At 35.3% G+C, this 26,206-nt stretch overlaps 1 protein-coding gene across 1 annotated transcript in view; it reads right to left on the bottom strand.

Annotated features, from left to right (window-relative positions):
• Positions 1-12,245: 12,245 nt before the first annotated feature.
• The window catches only part of Mccc1 (Methylcrotonoyl-CoA carboxylase 1), an 87,699-nt gene continuing 73,738 nt past the window's right edge, over positions 12,246-26,206 (bottom strand). Inside the window, exons 9-11 of the mRNA XM_089104474.1 lie at positions 24,396-24,586; positions 19,795-19,977; positions 12,246-12,426 (exon numbers count right to left, since the gene is read on the bottom strand). Coding sequence (XP_088960600.1) covers positions 12,325-12,426; positions 19,795-19,977; positions 24,396-24,586 — 476 coding nt within the window. The 3' untranslated portion in view covers positions 12,246-12,324. The remainder of the gene's footprint in view (positions 12,427-19,794; positions 19,978-24,395; positions 24,587-26,206) is intronic.

Here is a 26,206-nt window from a genome sequence, read left to right as displayed (position 1 = left end):
AGTGAATAAAAGTTCAAGTTCTCTTCTGAATTTTCTCAATGAAAAAGAAATAAGTTACAGATCAATTCTAATTTATCCAAGAAAATAGAAAGCTTCCACTTCAGTTCTGATTTTTCTCAAAGACATAAAAATTTAAAGTTCTATTCTAAATTTTTCTATAAAAGATAGAAAAAGATGCACGTTAGTTGTGAATATTTGAAATGAAAATATAAAGCCCCACTATAATTTTAAATTTTCTCAATGAATTGAAAAAAAAAATTCAAGTTCTCTTCTTAATTTTCTCAATGAAAGAGAAATTAGTTACAGATCAATTCTAATTTTTCCAAGTAAATAGAAACCTTCCACTTCAGTTCTGAATTTTCTCAAAGAAATAAAAAATTTTAAGTTTTATTCTAAGTTGTTTCCTAGAAGACATGAAAAGCTATACTTGTATTTTGTTTATTTTTCAATGAAGATAAAAAGTTTTATTTTAATTCAAAATTTTCATTAATTCCGTTCCAATTTTGCTCAAAGAGATGACAAATTTAAAGTTCTCTCCTGAATGTTTTCCCTGAGAATAGATAAGGTTCCACTTTAACTCTTAGTTTTCACAGCGAAGTGAAGAAAAGTTCAAGTTCTCTTCTGAATTTTCACTGAGAAAAGAAAAAAAGCTATTGTTCAATTCTAATTTTTTCCAAAGAAAATAAAAATCTCCAACTTTTTAATAAATAGCCTAAGCGCTTGACATGCTAACGTTTCTTAATGTAATAGAAATATAACAAAGTAATGCATGAAATATTTTTATTGAAGTAATAACATGTAGAATATTAACATAAAAATATTTTACATACATTATTTCACATTATTATCACCATTGAACAACATTGAACGTATGACTTCTCTGGCATGCTGGATCAGAAAATGTAATTTCAGAGAAATTCTTTAACCATTTAGGGTTAACTTACCTTTTTAGGGATGACCATTTAGGGTTCTCCAACATGCTGAACCTGAAAGTGTGTTCCCTGGCATGCCAAATCTGAAAGTGTGATTTCAGATAAGTTTTTTAACCATTTAGGGCTAACTTGCCTTTTTAGGGATGACTATTTAGTGTTCTGCAACACGCTGAACCGGAAAGTGTGTTCCCTGACATGACGAATCTGAAAGTGTGATTTCAGAAAAATTCTTTAACCTTTCAGGGTTAACTTACGTTTTTGTGACTATTTAGGGTTCTCCAACATGCTGAACTTGAAAGTGTGTTCTCAAGCATGTTGAATCTGAAAGTATAATTTTCATGGCGATGAACTATTCTAAGGAATAAAAACGGCTTAAGCTTAAGATATTTATTGCTTAAACATATTTAAAAACATTTGAAGACATACATATTGACATATTTAAAAAAAAAAGCTTAATCCATTTGATATGAGGAGAGCAAGAGTTTAGGTTTTTGGATATCTGATGCATTTTTCCATGTAAGGTATCTTTTCCGGTACCCATTGAGCAACAAATCTAGCTTCATCATCCGGGTCATGTACTGAATGCAGGTATTTCTCACATTTGAAGTCTTCTAAATTGAATAATGCTATGTGTTTATGACATTTTTCTAGTAAGAGTGTATCAGTTGGCACGTTTCCCTTACCATATACAGCTTGCATACCGAAAAAACTGCATATTTCCTGAATTTCCTCTTGTACATGTTTTATTTCATGGCCATTTTCATTACGTGGTCTTATTGTTTTAACGTAAAAGCCGTTTCGATTTATAAAATTTAGTGTTGGACTCCATCTGTTTTTCTCGTACTTATACATATTGTATCTGACGTTCCATTTATAGTTATGAATTTCACGCCGTTGATTGTCTAGGAGTAAGAAAGCTGCTTCGAAAATAATGCCAGTTGAGGAATATTTCAGACCAATATAGTCTTTGTCAATCACACCAAACATTATTATATCTAAAAAAAGGGCTTAAATTAAATAAATATGTAATGTTTCTGAAACTCTAACAAATACAGCTCACTTTCTTAGAATAAATCATTTTCATTTCAGGAGGATAGGTAACATTAAATCTAAACATAAAAACTACTACTTTGCAAAACGTAAAATGAATTATAAGTACAACAGCGGAAAAAAGTTAATGTTGAGTTTTTGACCAAACAACTGCCCTCCGTCCCTTAAAGACACTCCATCCTCCCCTGGAGTCCTCTTCTCCATAACCATAATTTTGTCTTGAAGGTATTTATCACAAAGAAGTCCCCTCCCCCTATTTCCAGTAAAGCAAAAAGTAAAATTTTACGAGAAATATACTATGCTTGGAAATCAAATACTATTCAATTTACACATAATAAAGTTATGTACATTTTTCATAGAAATCCCGGCCCCTTACTTTTCACGCGAAGAAACACTTTGTTTTCACTTTACAATGAAGGTGTTAGAATTGAGGCATTGCCCCTTCCCCGCTTTTTTACATAATGTTCTAAAAAAATATTGTTAGACCATAATTTTGGAAATAACTCGTTTCTCTCCTTCCATACAGGTTGCGTAGGCTTAGCTTAATTATCGCAATCTCTTTGCTTGAAACTGTTTTAATTCGATGGGGAAAACGGTCATTTTTTCATTGAAACCAGAAAAAATTTAGTAAGGAATAATGATTCCATTTTTTACAGAAGAAAAATTAGTACCCCCCATCCCCATAATCATAATTTTTTGTAGAAAGTATTTATCGCCCAGAAGCCCACTCCCCTCATTTTCAGTAAAGCAAAAAGTAAAATTTTACGAGAAATATACTATGCTTGGAAATCAAATACTATTCAATTTACACATAATAAAGTTATGTACCTTTTTCATAGAAATCCTTGCCCTTTACTTTTCACAAGAAGAAACACTTTGTTTTCACTTTACAATGAAGGTGTTAGAATTGAGGCATTGCCCCTTCCCCCCCCCCTTTTTTACATAATATCCTTAAAAAATATTGTTAGACCCTAATTTTGGAAATAACTCGTTTCTCTACTTCCATACAGGTTGCGTAGGCTTGGCTTAATTATTGCAATCTCTTTTTGCTTGAAACTGTTTTAATTCGATGGGAAAAACAATCCTTTTTCATTGAACCAGAAAAAATTTAGTAAGGAATAATGATTTTCTTTTTACAGAAGAAAAATTAGTACCCTCCATCTCCATAACCATAATTTTGTCTAGAAAGCATTTATCACAAAAAGTCCCCTCCCCCCATTTTCAGTAAAGCAAAAAGTAAAATTTTACGAGAAATATACTATGCTTGGAAATCAAATACTATTCAATTTACACATAATAAAGTTATGTACCTTTTTCATAGAAGTCCCGGCCCCTTACTTTTCACGCGAAGAAACACTTTGTTTTTACTTTACAATGAAGGTGTTAGAATTGAGGCATTGCCCCTCCCCCCCCCCTCTTTATTACATAATGTCCTAAAAAAATATTGTTAAACCATAATTTTGGAAATAAGTCGTTTCTTTACTTCCATACAGGTTGCGTAGGCTTAGCTTAATTATCGCAATCTCTTTTTGCTTGAAACTGTTTTAATTCGATGGGAAAAACAATACTTTTTGATCTGTGAAACCAGAAAAATTTAGTAAGGAATAATGATTCCCTTTTTTACAGAAGAAAAATTAGTACCCCCCAACCCCCTAACCATAATTTTGTCTAGAAAGCATTTATCACAAAGAAGTCCCTTCCTCCCATTTTCAGCAAAGCAAAAAGTAAAAATTTTGCGAGAAATATAATATGCTTGGAAATCAAATGCTATTCAATTTACGCATAATAAAGTTATGTACCTTTTTCATAGAAATCCCGGCCCCTTACTTTTCACGCGAAGAAACACTTTGTTTTCACTTTACAATGAAGGTGTTAGAATTGAGGCATTGCCCCTTCCCCCCGTTTTACATAATGTCCTAAAAAAGTATTGTTAGACCATAATTTTGGAAATAACTCGTTTCTCTACTTCCATACAGGTTGCGTAGGCTTAGCTTAATTATCGCAATCTCTTTTTGCTTGAAACTGTTTTAATTCGATGGGTTAAGTCAGTTAAGTCATAAAATGAGAGGGGTGTCGAGGGGGGATGTTAGGTTTACAAGGTAAACAAGAACATATTTTAAGCTTTCTAGCGAGTATAAACATCATATAGTGGAGTTTGTATTGGGGGGGGGGGGGTTAACTGAATTTGAATTAACTGCAGGGGCTACTATGTAAAATGATTCTATTTGAAAATAAGGTATGAAAATTTACTAAACAGAACTCACATTGTAAATCGTTGTAGCCAAGGTTTCTAGCTCATTAATATATTCCATTTTTATATCCATAGTGTCTAGTAACTTTCTGAATTTTTCATCACAACGCATGTCCGTTGTATAAGAAATCTCAAGGGCTATTTTTATTGTATTGGTACATCATTTATAAATGACACTCTGATTGGCTTAGAATGATATGTAACCGACTCTGCGATTGGCTTAGAAGGAGACACGTCATCCTGTTTCCCGTTATCAGATCAAAACATTCCCCCCAGGGATGTAAATCGATTATGTAAATCACATTCTCAAGAATTCACTTCCCCCTTGAGTCCTAGATCAATACATTCCCCCTAGTAATTATGTAAATCACCCGCAGTGTCATTACACCTGGACGAACAACAACAAATAAATCGACCTTGACATCATCCATTAGACTCGATTTATAATCCTTGAATAAATTATGTCCCGTCAGCGTTAGACTAAATTGTAGATGGCAGCACGGTGTTCTCGTCGGGCTGGTACCCCCCTTTCTACTGTAATAGTAGGAGTACATGCATTAAAAAAGAGATAATATCAGTGGCAGTACCAGGAGAGGTCAAGGTAAAAGTGGTCAAGATAGGAGTAGAGATGGTAGAAGTATAAGCAGCAGTAGTAGTGGTCTTGGTAACAGAAGTAGTTGAAAACTTTCCTAGCAGCGTATTAGTTTTAGTAGAGGGAGCAGTAGTCATGGCAGGAGTAATTTTGTTAGGACAACTAGCCGGAGGATTGATTTTCGTAAGAGCAGAGCTAGTACCGGTAAAAATATCAGCAGTACAGGTCTTGATAAGAAAATTTATGATAGTAATGATAGCAGTGGTCATGCCAGGTATGGTCAAGATAAAAGTGGTCATGGTAGGAGCAGCCATGGTAGAAATAGAGGTAGCAGTAGTGGCAGTGGTTTTAGTAATACTAATGTTTTTACGAGTATCTTTCTACAAACAGTATATTAGTTTTAGTAGATGTGGCAGTAGTAAGGGTAGGACCAGTCAATGTAAAGTAGCGATGGTAGGAGTGATTGGCTAGCGATGTAGCGATGGTAGGAGGAAAAGTCACAACAGAATTGGTTTGGTAGAGGAAGTAGTAGTAGCGGTAAATATTATTAGTACTAGTCATGGTGGGAGAATTTATGATAGAACTGGTGGTAGTAGTGGTGTACGTAGTCTTGGTAAAAATAACTGAAGTGGAGGCGGCAAAAGGGGCTAATTCAGGAAAGGTTATGGTAAACGAAGACGCAATAGGAGCAATGACCATGACAGGAGTGGCCAAGGTAAAAGTAGTCATGGTAGAAGCAGACAAGGTAGGAGTAGAAGTAGTAGCAACGTCTCTGTAAAGGTAGTGGCTTACCTCTCTACTAGCAGTTCATTGGTTTTAGTAGAGGTAGCAGTAATTGATGCGATACTAGTCTTGGTAGGCGTAGCCGTGGTAGGAGTAATTGTGTTAGGAAGAGTCATGGTAGGATTCATTTTGTTAGGAGCAGTAGTAACAGTGATAAAAATGTTAGTGGTACAAGCAATCTTTTCACGATTGTAAGAGAAGCCATGATATAGATAGTAGTGGATGGTAGGAGTAATGCTGTAGGAGTGGTCGAGTAGTGGTCGAGCATTCCTGGTAGAAGAATTTATGTTGATGGCAGTAGTAATTTAAGAAATTCAGTTCATTTATAAAGCCTACCTTGTAATAATTTTGGATCGTTCCATCATGAACGATTGTGATTCAAAGGAAAAAAGCATGCGTGTATCTTCGACAAAAAAATAGCAGGGCCGTAGAAACAGGGGTATAGTGCAAAGTTCTCGTAGCGAGAACCTAAAATGAGGTGAATCCAAGATTTTACTAATTGTAATGACCTATTTTAATGCTGAATAAAACAGTAAAAAAAAAGAAGTGTATTCAAAACATTTGAAAAACTGCAGGACATGCAGGTGAGAACCCTGGGAGTGTTGCGTGCAGAATTTCCCAAAAGTACATTCCCTGTAAAGTAAGATTCAGGGGCGGATCCAGGGTTTTTTTTAGGGGGGGGGGGAGCAAAATAGGTTGGTCCGATAAACTCGCGTTAGGAACAATTTTATTTAACGCAAAATTGCTTTAATTAAGTAAATTACACTACTTTAGACTACGTTAGGGGGGGGCATACCCCCTCGCCCCCTGGATCTGCCACTGGTAAGATTTATTGAACATTGCAGAAAAACATAAGAATTTGTCATTTATAAATATCCTTTTTTAGTATTTAAGCAAAACAAAAACACAAATTTGTCACTTCTAACGATAAATCTGTCAGAATATATATATATATATATATATATATATATATATATATATATATATATATATATATATATATATATATATATATATATATATATATATATATATATATATATATATATATATATATATATATATATATATATTTTTTATATATATATATATATATATATATATATATACTCGCCTAGTTTATTGGAATAATACAGGTCAGAAAAGATTTGACCCAAAAATACATCTACCGAAGCAAAATCTCCGGGTTTTAGCCAAAGGCGGACCCGATTTCTGAGTGGGCTGTGACTAGTGATTTTCTTCTAGCTAGTGATTTAGAGTGATTTTTGTTCTAAAACTAGTGATTTTAACATAAATCTAGTGATTTTTCAAAATATATCACGTAGATTCATGATTTTATCGAATAAATCATAAAGAAGCTATTAAAAAAAACGAAAAATAGTTATTCACTACAGTTCCTACTATATTCCAGATTAACATTTATGCAAATATACCGCCTATGAGGTGGTATATTTGGGGTATATATAGAGGACATATATACCGTATGTCTATATCAGAGATAGACCTTAGAGCGTTATCATCAAGATAATAGGCGAATCGCGTTAATCGCAAAATTGCAAGAATGTTCTATTCTTCATATTTCACCACATTTACTCAGGTTGAATTTTGGTCTTCATATGTATGTTTTTCTATAATCTATCAGTCCTAAATCAGGTTTTCTTCTGTTGTAACATTCGAAAGTGGAGTGAATGGTGGATACGAATATACCTTCTACATGTGTAAACAGAAAAAAAATGGAGTCATGGGCGCCCATAAGGGAGGGGGGCTTCAGTCCCCCTGGCTGAATGACACTACTTTATATTTTTATATTTTTGTTTTGATATTTCTATTATAAATCACTGGAAGTGCCGATTAGACCAGGTAAGCCCCCCTCCCCTAAGATTCAGACTATGGACGCCCAGGAATGCAGTCATTGAAAAATAAGATGGTAGGTATTGATTAAATATAATTTTCTAAATGAAAAAAGAAATAACTGAAAAAGAAAATAGGGCTTAGTGTTTTTTGTAATAGGATTTTTAATATAAGTAGATAGATTAAATCAATTGTAGTTTGATGATTGAAGTCGTTTGGAAGTAAGGGGGGGGGGTATCTAATCTGGGAATTGTCTATTGGTTTTAATTTTTACTTCTAATATCTAATCGAAGCTACAATAATTCTCCAAATTCTCTTATTTGTGATCGAAACACCTAATAAGCGCAGTTAACGTCCTGTTCTTTAAGTTTTTGGATTTATGTGCTTAGATATCAAACAGTTTGTAATAACAAACTGTAAGAATGGAGCGAAAATTGTAACCAAAACTCTAGAAACAGAATTTTGATATCAATCAATGTATCATCGGCTTGTTATGTTGATTCCAAACATATAACATTCATTACAGTGGCGGATCCAGGAGGGTGAGGCCCCCCCTAACGTAGTCTAAAGTAGTGAAATTTACTTAATTAACGCAAGTTTGCGTTAATTTAACTTGGTCCTAACGCAAGTTTATCGGATCAACCTATAAACTTGAATTTTGTATTATTTGCCAGAAGAAAAATCACGGATGCGTGTTAGTATTATTCCGGGGGCGATCGTATCAAACCAACGGTCCTAGAACATCAGGAGAGGGCTCATTTGGACGGAAATTAAAATTTTGGTGTCCACCCTCCCATTTCCCTCAGAAATTGTCCGATCAAATTTTTGAGATAGCCATTTGGTTTAGCATAGTTGAAAAGTTCCCAAACTATAGGCTACCTTTAGATTTAACATGACCCACGCAGGCCCTGAGGATAGGTTTGGGGATGGGAGTATGCTAAGCATAACTTGCTAAGGATAATGTACGATCTATGAAAACCAGTTTCATAGCAACAAAGACAAATAACGGGTGACAGAATGCATTGGACTTGTATAACTTGGGCTACACATTTGCACATTAGGGGAGGGGGGGGGGCTAAGGTTATTTTTAGTTAGGTTACTTTACTCCCACACCCCTCCCCCAATGTGCAAATATATGACTCAAATTATATTATTATAATACAATTATATTATTAAACATAAATTAAAGTATTATATTTTCATTATATTTTGACATATTTCATTAGGATTAACATAACGTTACTTCTTGGCTGCGTTCTGTATAATTAACAAGTGCCTCTTTTTTTTATTAAAGAAGAAACAAGGCGGATGCTTATCGAAATTTGTAAAGGGTGAAATAAATGTTTTTGGTAAAAATATAAAAAGGCCCTTTTCAAAATTGTCGCTGGTGTGCCAGTGATTATAGCGGCTCAGCTATAGTAAATAGAAAATAGTTTCTATATTTTTTTGGGAAAAAACTGAGGTTTTGAATCGACAATGAAAAAAATTGAAAATTAAAAGCAAATATTTCAATTAGATCACCGATAACCAATTTTCAGTGATCGGGGTATACCATTTCCGAGAAATACAAGGAGGAAGCAAGGATTTTGTTATATTCTCTGCATAAAGATGCAAAAAGGCATTTTTCAAAATTTCAAGGGTAATTTTGGCTTGATAAAAAACAAAAGTCAATCTAAAGGTATTTTTTCACTTCTAGGGGGGTAATTTTACCCCCTTCCTGTAGGTGCGCCTGTATGGAACATGGTAAGGAAACAAAACAAATATTAATTACAATGGTATAGAGTATTATAATTCTAGTGATTTCTAGTCAATAATCTAGTGATTTACGTGCTGATTTAGTGATTTATTATTCAAGAATCTAGTGATTTTTTTTTCTCCACCGGGTGGCAACCCTGGTCAGGCTGGGTTACGCTTTTTCGCAATTAGAGGGATTATATGAAGGAAAAGTATGCATAAACCATCTCCTATTAATCCGTCCAGTAAGAAGAAACTTGTTCAACGATAATTTATTAATGGATATTAGTCAGTCAGACTGCCTCTTGTAATCTAAGTATCAGACGCTTGTTTTGCAATTGCCATAATAACAATACTTAAACGTAGCTTAAATCAAGATTAATGTTAAGAGATAAAAGTCACCTTTAATTTTATTTGGAAAGCTTAAGAAATATTCAGGGAAGACATCATTTAGTACAGGTGTAAGTCTGAACTTTTTTTCGTCTTTTTTCAATAATTGTTTTTATATGACATTACAGTGTGAATGTATATGGATAAAGTCCATATAAAATAGAATATAACTAATGCACAGATAATCACTAGAAATACGGTTCTAGACTAACTAGAAAGAATGCCATTTGAATTTTACGTACTTCATGAAAATTTCAACTCGACAACGGAGAAATGCCATGATTGCTTTGTGCAGTAATTTGTCCGTAATTGGTTGTTGTCATTTTGTATACTGATATCCTATTGACACTAAAGCCATTGAAGCGAAAAAAAATATTCTATTTTTTTCTATAACGATTGGTATCAGTCAAAAGAGTCGTTCAAACAGACTGAGAAATTAGGTACCAAAAATCAGTAATTAAACCAGCGCCGTTTTATCCAGTATTCTTTGGCCCATGTTTGGGGGATCTAGTCACAATTTTAAAAATACAATTTTTTTTCCAAGGAGGTATAAAAATGACTGAGACTTTTACATAGCCTTTTGGTATGATTACATAAAAAACAGATATTCTTCACAGAAAGTAAGGAGCAAAATTTAAACTTAAAACGAACAGAAATCGTTCCAATTTGAACGAGAATTATTTTCAAAGAACTTTCAATTCAAATCAATTTAATAATTACTAAAATAATTACATAAGTACACTTAGGCACTAGAGGTCCCACGAAGCATAGCTTTTGGAGGACCTCGTATCAATCACAAAATCCACACAAAACAAATTAGTGAAGAAAAAAATGCAACAATATCTCGAAAATATAACCACAATACGAGAAAAAAAAAAGAAAACTCTACACAATTACCTTATACTTAATTTTTTCCAAATTGAAATTTTCTTTAAGACTTAAGTGTAAAAAACGAGGCGCTAAGGAAGGGTAGCCCCTCTCATAAACATGTTTTATGTTCGTTTGCAGTTTTACTGTTGCTTCGGTTTAAAAAAAAACTAATTTTTTTGTTTTAATTTCTGCTTGTTTTTAAAATCATGCCGGAAATTCCCCGCCCCTGGAAAGTTTTCCCCTGATCCATGACAGATGACAATATTCAAAAAGACACTCACTTGCAACTCCCTTGTTATTCTTCATTATGCCTTTTAAATACCTTAAAAATGGAATAAAGTATATTTCAGAAAAGGATATTGAAGGATCTAAAATACAGATCGCTTGAGGGATCTAGTCATAGCTTTCAAAATAAACTTTTTCCAAGGAGCTATTAAAATGATTGAGACTTTTGAATTGTCAAATAGTTATCTTATTTCATAAGACGAACTTGTCAAAATAATAGGCTGGGTACAATGAAATCCCGGAATCTGAAAAAAGAACCTTGCTCTCATGGCTTTGTTCATTTTTTTAAACAAATTTAAAAGGTGAGGATCTTAATTTAAAGTCCATGTTTAGATGAGGGACAGTAATGTTGGACCCTTATAGCCATCTCGATATTTCGATAACATATTTCACAAGCCCTTTGGTCCTCTGATCATACTGATTGGGAATCCTTTTACGATTCTAGTTCAAACTAAGTGCCACATGCCTATCTGTTTGCTGAAAAGTTAGTTCGAGTCTTGTAGGGTTGGGAGGTCTTGGGTCCCGCTGGTACACTTACGACCTCTAATCGTAAAGATGGAAAATATATACGCGACTCGGTTTCAGACAATATGCAACACGCCCACAAAGTTAATCTTCAGCTTGTACTTGGCTCACTTTTGCGTTGAGCCAAAATCGCATCTTGTTTTGCAATTTCGATACCGAAACACTGCAGCTTGGACTGCGATTATGTTAAAAAAAAAAAGTGTGAACTTAGTTCGTTTTTGCACCGAGTCAACGAATTACTGCAACTTGGACTGCTCACATTCACAACAAGTCAAGAATTAGCTCTATTTTATACAGAAATAATACTGAGCTCGTTTTTCGATACTAGACTGATTGAAAATTTTGAATGATTTCAGTCCAGGCAAAATTCAACATATCTACCTTTCTGCCAGAAATTTGGCAGATGTTGGAGGGGTCATGGATTAATTTTATGCATCCAATAAAATATGTTAAATATCTTTCTGTGATTCTGATTTAAATGAGGCACAGATTGGCTACCTTTCTGCAACAAAAATTGAGAGGAGCGAGAGGATTATCTTAGTGACCCATAGACCCCCATTCTGCCCATTGCCCATTTTGCCCCATTTGCTCATTTTAGGTAACTTGTTTGCCTCTAATCATATTGACTAAAAATATTTGGATAATTTTGACTCAAACAAGTTACCTAAAACCATTTTTGAGCTGATTTTAAAAAAATGCTAATTCTTACACTAATTTCTGCATTGCACCAGCTGCTATAGTAATAAGAAAACATCAAATTTTCTTTCTGAACAAGAGCACACTTCCTTTGGATTTGTCCAATTTATTTTTACCTGTTTTTGCCAAAATTTCACTATATTTATCACAGCAAAAAATTATCAGACTCGTAAGTGGTCTAAAACAGACTGAAGAGTTATAGGAACTTACTTCTTTGGTATTCGTTTGTTTTAATACCAAACCCCCTACGGGTGACTAAAAAGCAAATACTATTTAAATTAGTGGATACAAGAGAATACAACAGCTCGTAAATAAATCACTTTTGGACTTTATTAAAACACTCTACAGAAAAAAACAACAACAAATTACTCCTCAAAATGCACAAGAGGCTTGTTCTTACCAACACTGGCTCCAGGATTGTATAAGATTTTCTTCACCAACCCATCCTTAGGGGCACGTATGACGTACTATAAACAAAACAAAAACACTGTGAATATTTTCGGATATGCATGATACGTTATGATGTATAACACACACATGATTTTGATTCGTAGAAGTCAGTTATTCAAAACGACAATCTGTAAAATATTTTTTAACCAACAAACAACTGATTTTTTCACCTTTTACATTTTGAAAATGATACAAATTAAAAAGGAATCTTATTTAAAAACTCAAAATAAGTCGAAATTTTACTGCAAAATCTTGGGAAAACGAAGGACAATTCTTATAAAATTAAAAATGGGTAGAGTTCTTAGTTTTAAAACATGCAAGGGTCCTTTGGTCTTAAAATAAAGCCGGGATTTTCAAAGTCTAAATAAAACTCTCCGTTTATAAAATATTGCTCAGTTTTCATCCATAGCCTGCAAATATCTCTTACCATTAAAGTTAGATATTTTAGCATTGCCAGTTAGCATTTTTGAAACGGGATATCTCAATGTGATGTAAGCCAATGTTGTTGATTCTTAAAATAAAAATTTTCTCAAAAATATTCATCCCAGCCAAAAAAACAGTGTTTGTCTATCGGATGATTATGGAAATGCTTAAAAAATACCAAGTTTCTTAGTTACATACTAACAGATTCTCAAAACACAGTTAAATAGCGCCATAGCGACATACCCCAGTAAGCACCCTAAACAAAAACTAAAAATGTATTGAATTCATGAAGAAAATTGGAGGTACTTCAACTGAGGGAGTCATAAACCCAAACCGAATAGAAACTGAAATGAATAGTCGCATCAAAATATATCAGATACTGCTGTGGATGAATAGTCAAATCGTACGTAAAATGAACAGAAACTACATTGAACAATCAAACAAAACTTACAACCAACAAAAATTACCACAAATAAAAGCAGGACTACCGCCCCGACCCCTAAAACATCAAAAGCCATATCATCATTTGCGCTTTACTGAAAAAGATTTGCATTTTTAGTATTTTTTTTTATTTGTCCTAAAATCGTCAACGACACAGCAGCAAAATTAAATAAAAGGCTAATCATAGTTTAAAATAATAGCAATCGAATTAACAATAAGCAACTGAAAATAGGCTGCCCCACCCTGTCTCAGACCTTCTAAAAGGCTTGAGTAGCATTCCCATTTAATGATGTAAGCCTATGTATTTTGAATAGTTTGGCCCGTATTTATCAAAATAAAATCCTAATTTTCATCAAAATCCGAGGCAAATCTGCTTCAAAGCTTCTACTTCAGCTTCTGCTTCAAAGCATTCATTATTTCTTCCTTCCTTCCTTTTTTCTCCCGACCGCTTTAAAAAGAGAGAAAAAAAAAAGTTTCCTCCCAAAAATGTCAAAAGCTTACTTTTCTGAACGACTTGAAACCTACACCTGTAGTTCCTGCACAAAGAAAACCCTCATGCAAGAAAAGAATTTAGGACGAACCGCCAAAAAACCAGGATTGTATTTTGTCGATTGGCTTGACATATAAGCCTGGCCAAGAGAAGCCACAATTCACAAAAAAAAACGAATATTGGTCAGCCTGATAATGGGACACAAAAGAAAAAAAAACGTCTTTTTTTCTCTTGAAATTTAGAATTGCAGATCCCTAGCCATGTGGACCCTAATATTAAAAAAAAAATATTTGGAGGCAAAGGCCCTCTCAAATTGAAGCAAAATTGTTTCTGACTGCCATGAAACTTTCAAGGATCGTTGCATCAAATAAAAGAATCACGCATTTTTGTTTAGAGTGAGGGGACTGCCAAGAGGGTGCCCAAAAAGAATCCAAAAATCTTATTGCTTCTAGTAATTTTGAAAATTAACACTGGAAACAATTAACACCCGCCCGGGCCTCGGAACTCGGCACGCGACAGGCTTATATATATTTGATTCTCTAATTACGCATTAATATAATCATCACGTCAATCTTTAGTTTTAAGTCATGGGGTGTCAAATCAGTAATTTCAATTGAATTAAGAAATCCTGGCATGAATTTAATTCCCTCTTCCTGTTAATGCATTAAAAAATCCAGTTTATAAGGCTTGTTTTCTCCTGGGAGGCGTTGTGATTCTCTCTGTTGCTTCCCTTCTAACCGCAGATCAGATCTCGTTGCGCTTCATTTCCGTGCATCATTACCTCAGACCTTTTCTCATGCCTGTTGCTTTAGCTGTTCGGATTCATTCAAAATTATGTTAATTTCGCATGACGTCATAGATGTCAAAAAACTCGTTGCCCAGATTTTACCCGGTCGTTATATGTTTTCTTTAATTTCGTTGTTATTTAATTCAGTAACAACGAGGAATGTTTCAATGCCAATGTCCTTTGAAATATCTAAATTAAGCATTGACATAACTATCGTTTAATTCTTAGTTATCGTTTAGTTTTAAGTCATAGTTTGGCAAATCAGCAATTTCAATTAAATTCAGGAATTCTAACATGAATTCAAATCCTCCTTCCTGTTTAACCTTTACAGACGCTAAAATAGTACGATAAGAACACGGTCCCCTACAAAATGGGGCTCGAAAAAGGCCAGATTTTTTTTTATTAACTTACTATTGGTTCAAGAGTACTACAATGCACAAGAAAAAAAATGTTCGTCCCAAAAAATGGGCTGACGGACTTCTGGCTTGAAACTTGCACCCGTAAGTTCCCAACTCAAGGGCTCCGTAATGCATTGACACAAATTTAGATTGAGGATACGAACTCCCTATAATAAGCCTATATTTTTTCGATTGGTTTGAAACTAATATTTGATATTCCATCGGCCGAAGGGACCCAAATACACAGAAAAAGGGAAAATATTGGTTCATCTGAAAACTGGGCCTAAAAAAGGCCAGCAAACATTCTTTCTCCACGGATTTAAATTTAAAACTGAGAGTCCTTGGTCAAGCGAACTCTAAATTATAAGTGAAATTTAAGTATTGGTGCAAAGCCCCCCCCCCCCTCCAAGACAGAGGTCAAAACTAGGGCACAGGAATCCAGAAATCCACAGGTGCTTATATCCTGATTGGCTTCAAAGTTACATGTAGACAGGGTAAAGAGACGAACAATTTTGAAATGATTAAGTTGTATTAATTCGCGGTGTCAGAGAACAGGCGCAATATTTTTCTGTGTCTGTCCCATAGTCTATCACTCGACATCATATATCGCGTATGTCATCAATTGTAAAATGTTCTTAAAAGTGGGATTTGTTCTTGAAATAACCATTAGAATAGCTGTGCTTAAATGAAAGCGTTAAAACTTCCCATTTGAATTGACTAATGGTGTGAAATTAGACTTATTCTTGAATCTCAGTTTTAATTCTCAGACATTAAAAAAAGCGATAAAGTAACTGCTTGAGACAGAATTTTATCTAAAGAAAGCAAACGTAATTTATTAAGACAAAAACTTGAAATTAGTTTTTGCTGTATCGATTCGAGAAAACAATGGGCCTTAAATTTGTTTTGTCTCCGATAAGCTTCCAACTAAAAGGTTATGTAAAGAGGACTAGGTATATCTTAATGAAGACAAAGCATTCTGACGTTTGATTGTATCAATATGTGACACCTGAAACTGGGCCAACAAATTTTGTTTCCTTCGACAGGCTTAAATTTTCATTGCCAATATTAAACTTCAATTATGACAAACACTAATTAAAACTATTTTGTTCACACCGCCCTGAAGAGGCCCACGTTTGCTTCGTCTCTGATCGTATTACAACTTGTTGAGGGAAGGGACTTCTGTCGGCAAACTAAATATGATTCTTCGGTACCCGGGTCGGGCGTCAGTAGAATTCGGGGCAGCAATTTCCTAATTTTGCTACCCAAGAGGTATCTAAAAGGTATCTAAAACTGGATACGACAATTGCTAATTTCAGTTCCTAAAAAAATTAATAAGGTAATATAAGTAACATGATAGTCTACTCGATGGATGCCGATAGGACCATTACGAGCTAAAACAGTATTGGATGGACAAAATTCGTCTAGTATATAGATTAAAAAAAATGAGAACAAATTTCTGCTCTAACCTTAGTTTTTTCCCCCAAAAAAATTGTCCCAACCCTCAGACACATACAAACAACTTTTCCCCATGAAGATCAATGGTCTGCGTAGCGCAGGTACCGAACTCCAAATTCTCTGCTTTTGGCCGGGAGTGCAATGCGTGGTTGGAGCAAATCATCCGACGTTTCTTGTGCTTTTCCCCAAGATTTCTCCAGGTACCCATTTGGAGCTGGGTCGACTATTGGCTGAGCTTACCGAAACACACCGCTGATCCCATTCCAACCAAATAACCAACGACACCAGGATTCGAACTCCAGTCCTCACAGACAAAGGATTTCAATCCCAGTGCGCTAACCACTCGGCTAGGAGTGGTTAGAAAAAGTCTGAGACTAACTTAAGAAAAGTCTCAGAACTGGAACTCAACTTATTAGATTTTCTAGCGTACCGGGATTAGCAACCTGCTATCCTGAGTTTAGATATTTTTGGGTTCCACAATTAGCAAATTGCTACCCCAATATTAGATCCACAAGAGCAAGGCCCGGGTACCGAAAACCGGATTTTAGTGAGAATCAAACTTGACGCCGTAAACCAATTTTGAAAAAAAAAACTTGGTTGTATCGATTCTTAGCGCGAAAAAATAGATTTTTTTTCGCTGAACTGCTTGAAAATTTTAGGGCATGTAGATAAGTCCAAGGGGACCTCAAAGTACTTGGTGGCTCTTTTTTGGGCCCAATTTTCAGACACACTAACATCTTTTTCAGGTATAAGTGTCAAGCTAATCGAGAATAAGTTTTTTTCCCAATTTAAAAGCAACCAGTCTCCGAATCACTTTTTTTGGAAGTTAGTGTCTCCTTGGCCTAGGAATGTACGAGTGTTAGTTTTCTGCCGTTAGGAAAAACAAATTTTCTTTTGTCCCTTTTCAAGGGAACCAGTATTTTTCTTAACTAATTGGCCCGAGGACCGTGGCTGCAAGTTTCAAACATATCAGGCAACACAAGGGTTTTGTCCTATTTCCCGGTCCCTGACACAATTAGGCAACCCTTGATCAGGAAATTACGATTTTAAGTTTCAATTCATTCAGAAAAAAATTGTTTTTCTCTTTTCAAGTGAATCAGCATATTTTTCTTTTTTTCTTCGTCTTTTTTTTGAAAATTGGGGTCATCTTGACCCAATGATTTCCAGATTTAAGTGCCAAGCCAGTCGAAAAAAAAAAATTCTGGCTCATTGGAGGGATCCATGCCCAAAACCTAAACTGTTTTTTTTTTTTTTTTTTTTTTTTTTTTTTTTTTTTTTTTTTGCAAAAGGGTTCCCATAGTGATGGAACTTACAGGTGTCAGTCTCAACCTGACCAGAAAAAGTTTTTAGGCCCTTTTCGATGAATCAATAATTCACCACCTCTTTCTCATTGTATATTAAGTTCCTCTTGGCCCAAAGATTAGACATAACTTTTGAAACAATCACAAAAATTACTTTGGCCATTTTCAAGCCCTATTTGTTTTTTTTTTTGGGGGGGGGGGGCGTGCCCCCAAATAAATTTATTTATGTTACCTTCTCTTTGCCCAGGGAATTACGGCTGTAAGTGTCAAGCTGATCAGGGACAGCAAGCTTTTTTGCCCATTTCTGGGTCCCTGAGACCATTCTCCATCCCAACAAAATGTTGGTCCCCTTAGCCTAGACTAAGAATTTTGGAAATTACAAGACATTCCAAAAAAGGTTTCTGAAAACCATTCTTGGGCCCTATACATGGGGAGGGGGGCGGGCCCCAGCTAAATAAAATATTTTTGGTCGTTTTTCAGGTTCAAATTGGGGGACATCAAATTTTCCTCTTTTTTTGGGCATTGGGGCCTCATGACGCAAGGACGTAAGGAGATAAGTTGCAAGCTAATCGAAAGAATTTGGATCTTTTTGGGGGCCCATGCCTCAGAACTAAAGCAATTTTGTATATTAGAGTTCGTTTGGCACATGAACTTAACATTTCAAGTTAGACCGTTCAGAAAACAAAAACAAAGTTTTTTTGGCCCTACGCGGAAACCAATATATTTTCTAGTTTTTGTTCTTCATCTGGGTCCCCTTAGCCTTAGGACTGAAGGATATAAGTTCCAAAGCAATCGCCGAAAACAAGCTTTTTGAGCATTTTTGGGCCCCATTTTCGGCATTTTTTTAGGGGGGGAGGGGGATTGTCACCAAACAATTTTAATTTTGTGTATTAGGTTCCTCTTGGCCCAAAAAATTATGGCTGTAAGTTTCTATCTCAAAATTTTTATCGAACAACTCGAGGGTTATGGGGGGAGGATAGTGAAAAACGGTATGGAAGGGAAGTTGGTTGCTCTCCAATCATTTTTACTTTTAAAAGGCACCAGAACTTTCAATTTCAAATCGAATGAGCCTCTCCCGAGTTTCTACGACTATCCCTTCAAATCGGAATGGCCAGAAAAAATGGAAGGAAGAAAGAAATAATACATTAAAAGCACATTGCTTTTTATTAAGGGAACGACTGATCATTGCCTCTGATGAATTAAAAAAAAAAAAAATCGAAAATACATTAAAAATACAGCTATATTTTTCAAAGAGAAGTAAAAAGCAGTATTAAAAGACAAAACGAGCAGAAATAAAATCATATAATAAGTCACGGTAAACTGAGGTCGCCTGTTCAGTGCCTGGGTCGGCCGTCAATGGATCTGGGCAGCAACTTAGTAATTTGGCTATCCAAGAAATTTATGGGTATTTAAAATTGGATGTGCCACTTGCTAATCTAAAACTGGGTATGCCAGTTGCTAATTTCGATGCTCAGAAAAATTAGCAAAGTAAAGTAGGTAGCATAACAATACATTCTATGGGCATCGACATGATCTTTACAAGCAAAACAACTTTGCTTGGAAATAATAAGTCTATTAAAAAAAAGAAATAAAATGGATGTAGATGAAAAAAAAAAATGGGAACAAATCTTCACTGATGTTGCGCCTCCATCCCCCTCCATCCAAGAACCAAAAATGTAGGGTTACGATCATACAACAATTGTGCGTGTTACAGTCAAGCCATCACTCGGGACCCAATTGAAAAAAAGGACCAGAACTAAAACCCAACTTAATAGATTTCTTAGCATACCTGAATTAGCAAGCTGCTACCCTGACTTTAGACATCTCTGGGTCCCGAAATTAGCAAATTGCTACCCCGATTTTGGATACCTCAACCACCGATTTTAGTGAAAACCAATAAGTCAAACGTGAAGTTTTGTGAACTCTCAATTTCCACAAAACAACACTGATTTTTCGTTTTCAATGAACAAATCCTCGAATCATTCACCGGTTTTTAAAATGACTATCATGCAAAAAACTCTAAAAAACAATTTAGTGTCTAACAATCTAAAAAGAGAAGACAGATATTTAAGCATTAAAAGATAACAAACCTCCATTTTCATAGCTATGAGGACAACCAGAGGATCACCAGCCTTTACATATTGTCCCTCGGAAACCATCAGCTTTTCAACAACACCAGGCATTGGAGCAACTGCATCCCCTTCACTCATCAGACCTTTAGATTTTTCAGCCATGTATTTCAATTCAGGCAGACAAAATGTGTGAGATCCATCCTGAAAATTTCAAAGTTGTAGGCGAAGAAAGAGCAAGGAATGCGTAGCTGAACAACATGTAATTTTAATATTCTTTTGTAACACAATCAAGGAAAAATTTACACATTACACGAGTGAATCTTCAGTACTTTGAAATGTGTCTTATTCAATTCAGGTCTATACATTACTATAGTTAAAAAGCCTAGGTATTAAAAAAACGGAAAACACAAGTAAATTAGCCAGTCTTAAAAAGCTTTGGAGACCTACAATGCCGAAACGGCTGGACCTTTGTCATCGCTTTTCCAGGTGTATTTTTCCGCTTGAACCTTTCCACGTATATGGAAATCTGCTTATTTCATTCCTATACCTAAACCAGAAGGCGATCGAATGAGCGTGGCCTCTTAAAGGCCTATCAACTTCCTCTCCTGCATCAAAAAGTTTTAGCTCAGTCTCTGCCGTTCCAGCGTTACAAACTTGACTGCTTAATGGCGCAGCACCAGGAGTAGATCAAACTTCTGGGAAAATGATACGACATGAAGTTATTGACATTCGACATTTCTAAAGCTTTCAAAAGAGTATGGCATTGCGGCCTACTGAACAAACTTTACGCTTATGGTGTCAAAGGACGTTTGTTAAAGGTGATTGAAAGCTTTCATCTGATCATTAGCTGCGGGTTGGTGTTGACGGATTCACCTCCCTCGAACATCCAATAAAGGCAGGCGTGCCCAAGAGTAGTATATTGGTATTTACGCTTTTCATTCTTTACATAAATGACACAGAAGATAACCTTGCAAGCTCTATGTACGACCCAATCAAAGCCTCCACACTACTACAGACAGATCTTTTGGGAATTGAAAAGTGATCTGATGCCGCGATGGTCAGATTCAATGCATCAGAAACAAAAGAGCTGATGATCTCCCGATCAGAAGTACTACGCATACACCCCAGCTTCATTTTCTTGAACGAAGCTATAAAGAAAGTCGACGAGCTACGTCTCCTTGGAATCCACTTCACCAAAGATCTCTCTTGGAACACCCACCTATATCGGCGAAAAAAACAACTTCCTGCCCAAAAAAGCTGAAGATAACCCTTCGCTGCAAAAACCTTCTACCTATCAGCTCAATCATCCCACTTTACAAGTCTTGCATCAGCTGCTGGCACCACTACAAAAGCCCAAAATAGGGCTAACAGGGCACATTTAGTCGTTCTCCATGACTCTCTCCAGTCTTTTAGTGAGAGGTTTGACATAGTGTCGATGGCTATTTTCCGCAAGTACTTAAATTCACAAGAGCTGTTTCATATTGTGCCTCCAATTGTCCAACCGAGAGAACAGACACGAGGACACACGATTCGGTCAAATCATCTTTAGGCTGACAAGCCGAGAACAGAGTGCTTGAAGAACAGCTTCATCCGACGTTGCACCTCGATCTGGAATGATCTTCATGAGGAAATTAGTCTTAAAAGTTTCTCTGTTGAATCTTTCAAAAGAAGATTGAATAAACATCTAAGAAGCTCGATAAAAGACTAGCGGCAAACCAAACATTTAATTATACCTGTAGATGAAAATTTAGGAATAATAATAAAAACAAAACTTCTGCCAAATGGGGAACAAAAGTCTTCAAATCGCAAAAAAAAAAAAAAAAAAAAAAAAAAGCAGCCAGCTCGTTATCAGATGAAGCCTATTTTATCGAAGCATTTTCCTCAGAACACCAACATTTTTCTTTTTAAAATAATAAACAGTGAGACATTGTGTCACGACCCTCGAGACAGTTTTAAATATAATTACTCTTTCTACCAGCTGAACATAAAAGCGTAAGCAGAATTTCAAATGCATAACACCCAATCCAGAAAATGCCCCCAGTGCAAAAATTAACAACAACAACACCCCCCACCCTCATCCACAAGCCCCTGCCTGCATTTAAAAAAAGCCTTTAAAGGAGTAACTAAATTTAATTACCGAATGTTCAAAGAAAAATAAACTTAAACAGACTGTACGAAAAATTTCCTAAAAATCTTTTAGTATATAATTGCACTGAGAAAAGATTTCAGCATTAAATGGCCAAAAACTTCTTGTTAGTTATTGCTTTCTTGATTCTAAACGTGCTTCGCATAAAGCATACTAAACTATGATCGATAATACAAATGAAGATGAATATTAAACTGTTTTGTACCTTCAAAGTCTCTTTCAGTAAAAACAGCATCTTAAATATTTTGTCACCCAAGAAGTTGCTTTTACACAGAGAAAATGTCTCCCTCCTCCACGTAGACAAAAGTCTTTCCACTGGTGTAGATGATGATAAAGCAGAGTTAAAATTGTAAAAAAGACCTTTTACAATGGAATAAAACTCTAGGTTCCTCAATCCTCTGTTTCTATCATTGAAATAATTCAACAGTTGTATCGCTATAACGGTCTTTCTTACCGACACCGGCAAACAAATCATTGTGGAAAAAAAGAAACTCATCTAACAGAGCAGCAGATCAATTTTAGTCAGAATCACTATCATTCGTTAAATCATGTCCATCATAAAAAGATCAGTGCAGAGAAAATTTGTCAGAAGCAATTTTCAGAATTTTATCATTCAAAGTTGGTCCATTTTTATTTCCAGATGGCAGTGGCTCTACAGCTCTTGGAGTCCGCCTGGTTTTGAAAAAAGGGTTATGCTTGCCAAAGCAAGTTTGCAGAAACGTATCCTAATACATTCGTTATGAAGGAAAAATGAAGCCTTCTCTGAAAGCCTGACAACACCACTGACGCTTCGGTCTTCAACTCGCTAAAGAACTTCGAAGTTTCCGGTTTTCTCTCCCAACAAGAATAACAGGGATTTTATAACAGTGCAGGTTCATGTTGCAAACCAAATTTTTTAAAGTTTCGTTTCTTCCGATTTTTTGTTATTAAGTGAAGTATCTCTAGTAAGATCGAAAAATCAGTTGGAAATCAGAAATCCATAGTATTGAGCCATTAGAATGTACTTAGGTACTATCTAAAAATACTTCACAAAAGAAGTGTCCAATTATATTTTTCAATATTATAAAAATTACTTAAGTAGCTGCATTTACATACTTCTACAACACTATTCACTACCACATAACCCTGACAAAACAACATACCACAGGCACATTTGGTAGTTCATTTGCTCTTCAGATTAGCAAGCACCTCTTCGAAATATTTTTTTTTATCTCATGTCCTATGAAAGTCATATTACGAACATTTTTCTTATCAAAGCAATACAGCTCTGCACAGACACAGCTATTATACGCATTAATTACCACACAGCCCCATCCACATTATTTCAGACCTTATAGTTAGACAATGATATCTAGAATCACAGAGGTTTGCCCGAAGACTTACAACATATCCTAACCACATAAATCTGCAGCCGTACGGATTTCCACGACATAATGCCTCGCTATACAGCTCTTTAAACATTAACTCACGGTCCATGAAATTCCCATTCCCACAGATATCCATCACACAGTTCCCTGTCCACCAACAAAAGTGTCCATCGCACAATCACTGCAATTATGCGACTTATGCATGTCAAACGCAAATTTCCACCAAAACATCTACTCAACACACAAATCCCTATCCACAACACACAAATCCCTATCCACAACACACAAATCCCTATCCACACACAAGTATCCTAAATACAGCTCCTCATTAAAAAGAGTCCCACTAACACAGGCCACAGCCCACCTAATTCTTACCGAAAAATAAAAAATAATAAAAAAGTAACTCTACACTCCATTAAATGGAGAAATGTTACTAAGGCCTTTCTCAATGTCCCCTTTCAGCAGCACAGTATCCATGTTGTACCTTATTTGAACCAAATAGCACGAAATTTCAGTCTCTATGATTAGGGAGCCAAAATGGGGCATTGGCCACTGTTTCCGGTGGTGTATCAAAAATAGGTATAGTTTCCTGATTGTCAGGCTGTAATCACTAAAAAAAAAACTTTTTGAAGTCATGAATTTTAGAATCTATGGGTGAAGCAAATATTTGATTATAGTTGATCTGTCATAAATCGCAATAATTTAGGATGCTTTACCCACCTGCTCTTAACTGTACAATTCCTTGGCGGATTTTCTTGCATCATCTTCTACAAATTAGTACTAACAACTACAGCGCCAACTAGTGACATAAAAGCTACCTAATATCAATCCCTTAACGCAAACTGCTGCCTTGTAAAAAAAAAGAAGGAAAGTTTCATTACTTATTAGACAGACTAGTTTATTCATCCCATATTATATTTCTCAATGAATTCCAAATCTTGGGCAAAACATGTTTATATTTGTGTCTTATTGTGGCTATGGGTGGCTAATCATAATGAATGTCCTTATATTTTTCAATTTCTGGAAAAAATTATATTGAAAACAAAACGGAAGAAACCGAACAACATTTTACCCACTTTTATCTACAAGATAATACAAATGCTTACCTCCTCAAACAGGGTAACGCCGCTGTCAGTCACTAAGACCGTTGACTGCGAAATGCGGCCTGATATTTCTGCTTTTAAGTGAGTTACGTTTCCTTGTCGGTGTAGTTGTGCTTTAACATGGCAGTCCTTCCCAGAAGGAAGCACAACAGAGAACGAACCATCTGGCCGATACTGAACTTCAACTGTACATACTGAAATATTAGCCTTTTAGTACCCAAATCAGTATAGTCATGACATAAGGGAAAATTCATGTACCAAAATATATGTTATTGTATTGACCAGAGGTGCAGTGAACAACTGGGGCGCAGGTAAAGAGACTTTATTTGTCTCCGTCCTCCTCCTGAGACCCAACCCTTTATTTGTGCCCCCTTACTACCTCTAGAAAGACATACAGCAATATTAAAATTAGTTGTTGCCTTACTGCACTTCTATAAAATCCTATTCTGCTTTTTGTTATAAACAGAGACTCAGGTTAAACTTTAAATTTGATCAAACAAAATATGTTCAACAAATCAAGTCTCAGAGGTCATTTGATATCCCCCTCCAACCGAAAAATAGGGCACGGTGAGCCCCCTTGCTATCCTCCCCACTATATTAACGCCATTGACATAGTAGATGACTCTTTCAGCTATCCATGCCTGGATTGCTTGCAAAGACAAGTAATCTGAATTTTAAACAACCATTTTAATAAGAAAATCAGTTCTAACGATTTTTTTTTTTTGCACCGACAAAAGGCTCATGACGCATAGCCTATTTGTATTGGAAAATTCTCAATTAAGAATTGTCCCTAAAAATTAGTTCATCCTTTTCTGTCTGAAATGACCTCACTTTCCCAATGTTTTTAGTAATGTGTAAGGATCAGCATTGAAAGTTTCTGAAATGTAATGGTATAGTGAACAACCTGTTTATCTATACGTTAATTCTCACGGTCTTTATAGCAAACGAGCCAAAATTCTACTAATCTAGGTGGTGTTGTGATAAAGAATTCAGCAATCCGTCATAATGGACAATATTTCAGTCAGGCTATTTCAGTTGATCATTTTCCATTAACTCAACCTTTTTTTTTCTCACCATCATTAGTAGTTATGACGAAAAATTGCATGTACAAAACTTTGAATAAAACATTAAAAAGCGACCGTCTTTAACAGTAGACTCTCTTACAAATAGAATCTCTTATTATTAGTTATCGTAATATATGAAACTTAATGATACAAACTTTTTAAATGCTGACAATAGTTAAAAATGAGGGGCTTCATCAACAATAATCAGTAATTGACACCCTAAAGATTGTCTTTGCTATAAATGATTTAACGTAATTTACTTGGCATTCAACTTACGGAAAAATTGGTTATTTTTAGTTAATATTTTTGTTCACACTGCTTGACAGGGTTTTAAAGTCATTGATTCGAACGAAGGAAACCATAGTTTAAAAGTTGAAGATTAGTTTAATAGCAATTATTGATTCAAGCTCACCCTGAGTCGCAATATATATACTATATAAAATAAAACAACTAAAATAAGAAAAAACATTAAAACAAGAAAAAAACAAGAATCGTTAATTTTCTCGACGAGAATGATTTTTTTCAGTAAGTCCCAATTCGGGTTTCATGATGCCATTCTACAGAGCTTACTATTTTGGCAGTAGCCCAGTTTATACACGACGCCTTGGATAAGGATGAAATCCCCACTTCTGTATTTGTGAATATACGGAAAGCGTTCGATACTATTTGCGGTACAATTTTAAATAAAAATTTGTCAAATTGTGGTATACGTGGTCGGGCTAAATCGATAATAGTGTCTTATTTAAGTGA

This window comes from Artemia sp. Qi Xiang Cuo, chromosome 18, assembly GCF_049724085.1.
Source record: "Artemia sp. Qi Xiang Cuo chromosome 18, ASM4972408v1, whole genome shotgun sequence".
NCBI classification, from domain to species: Eukaryota; Metazoa; Arthropoda; class Branchiopoda; order Anostraca; family Artemiidae; genus Artemia; species Artemia sp. Qi Xiang Cuo.
The sequence above is the reverse complement of the archived record's forward strand: the minus strand, read 5'-3'. Positions and strand labels throughout refer to the sequence as shown.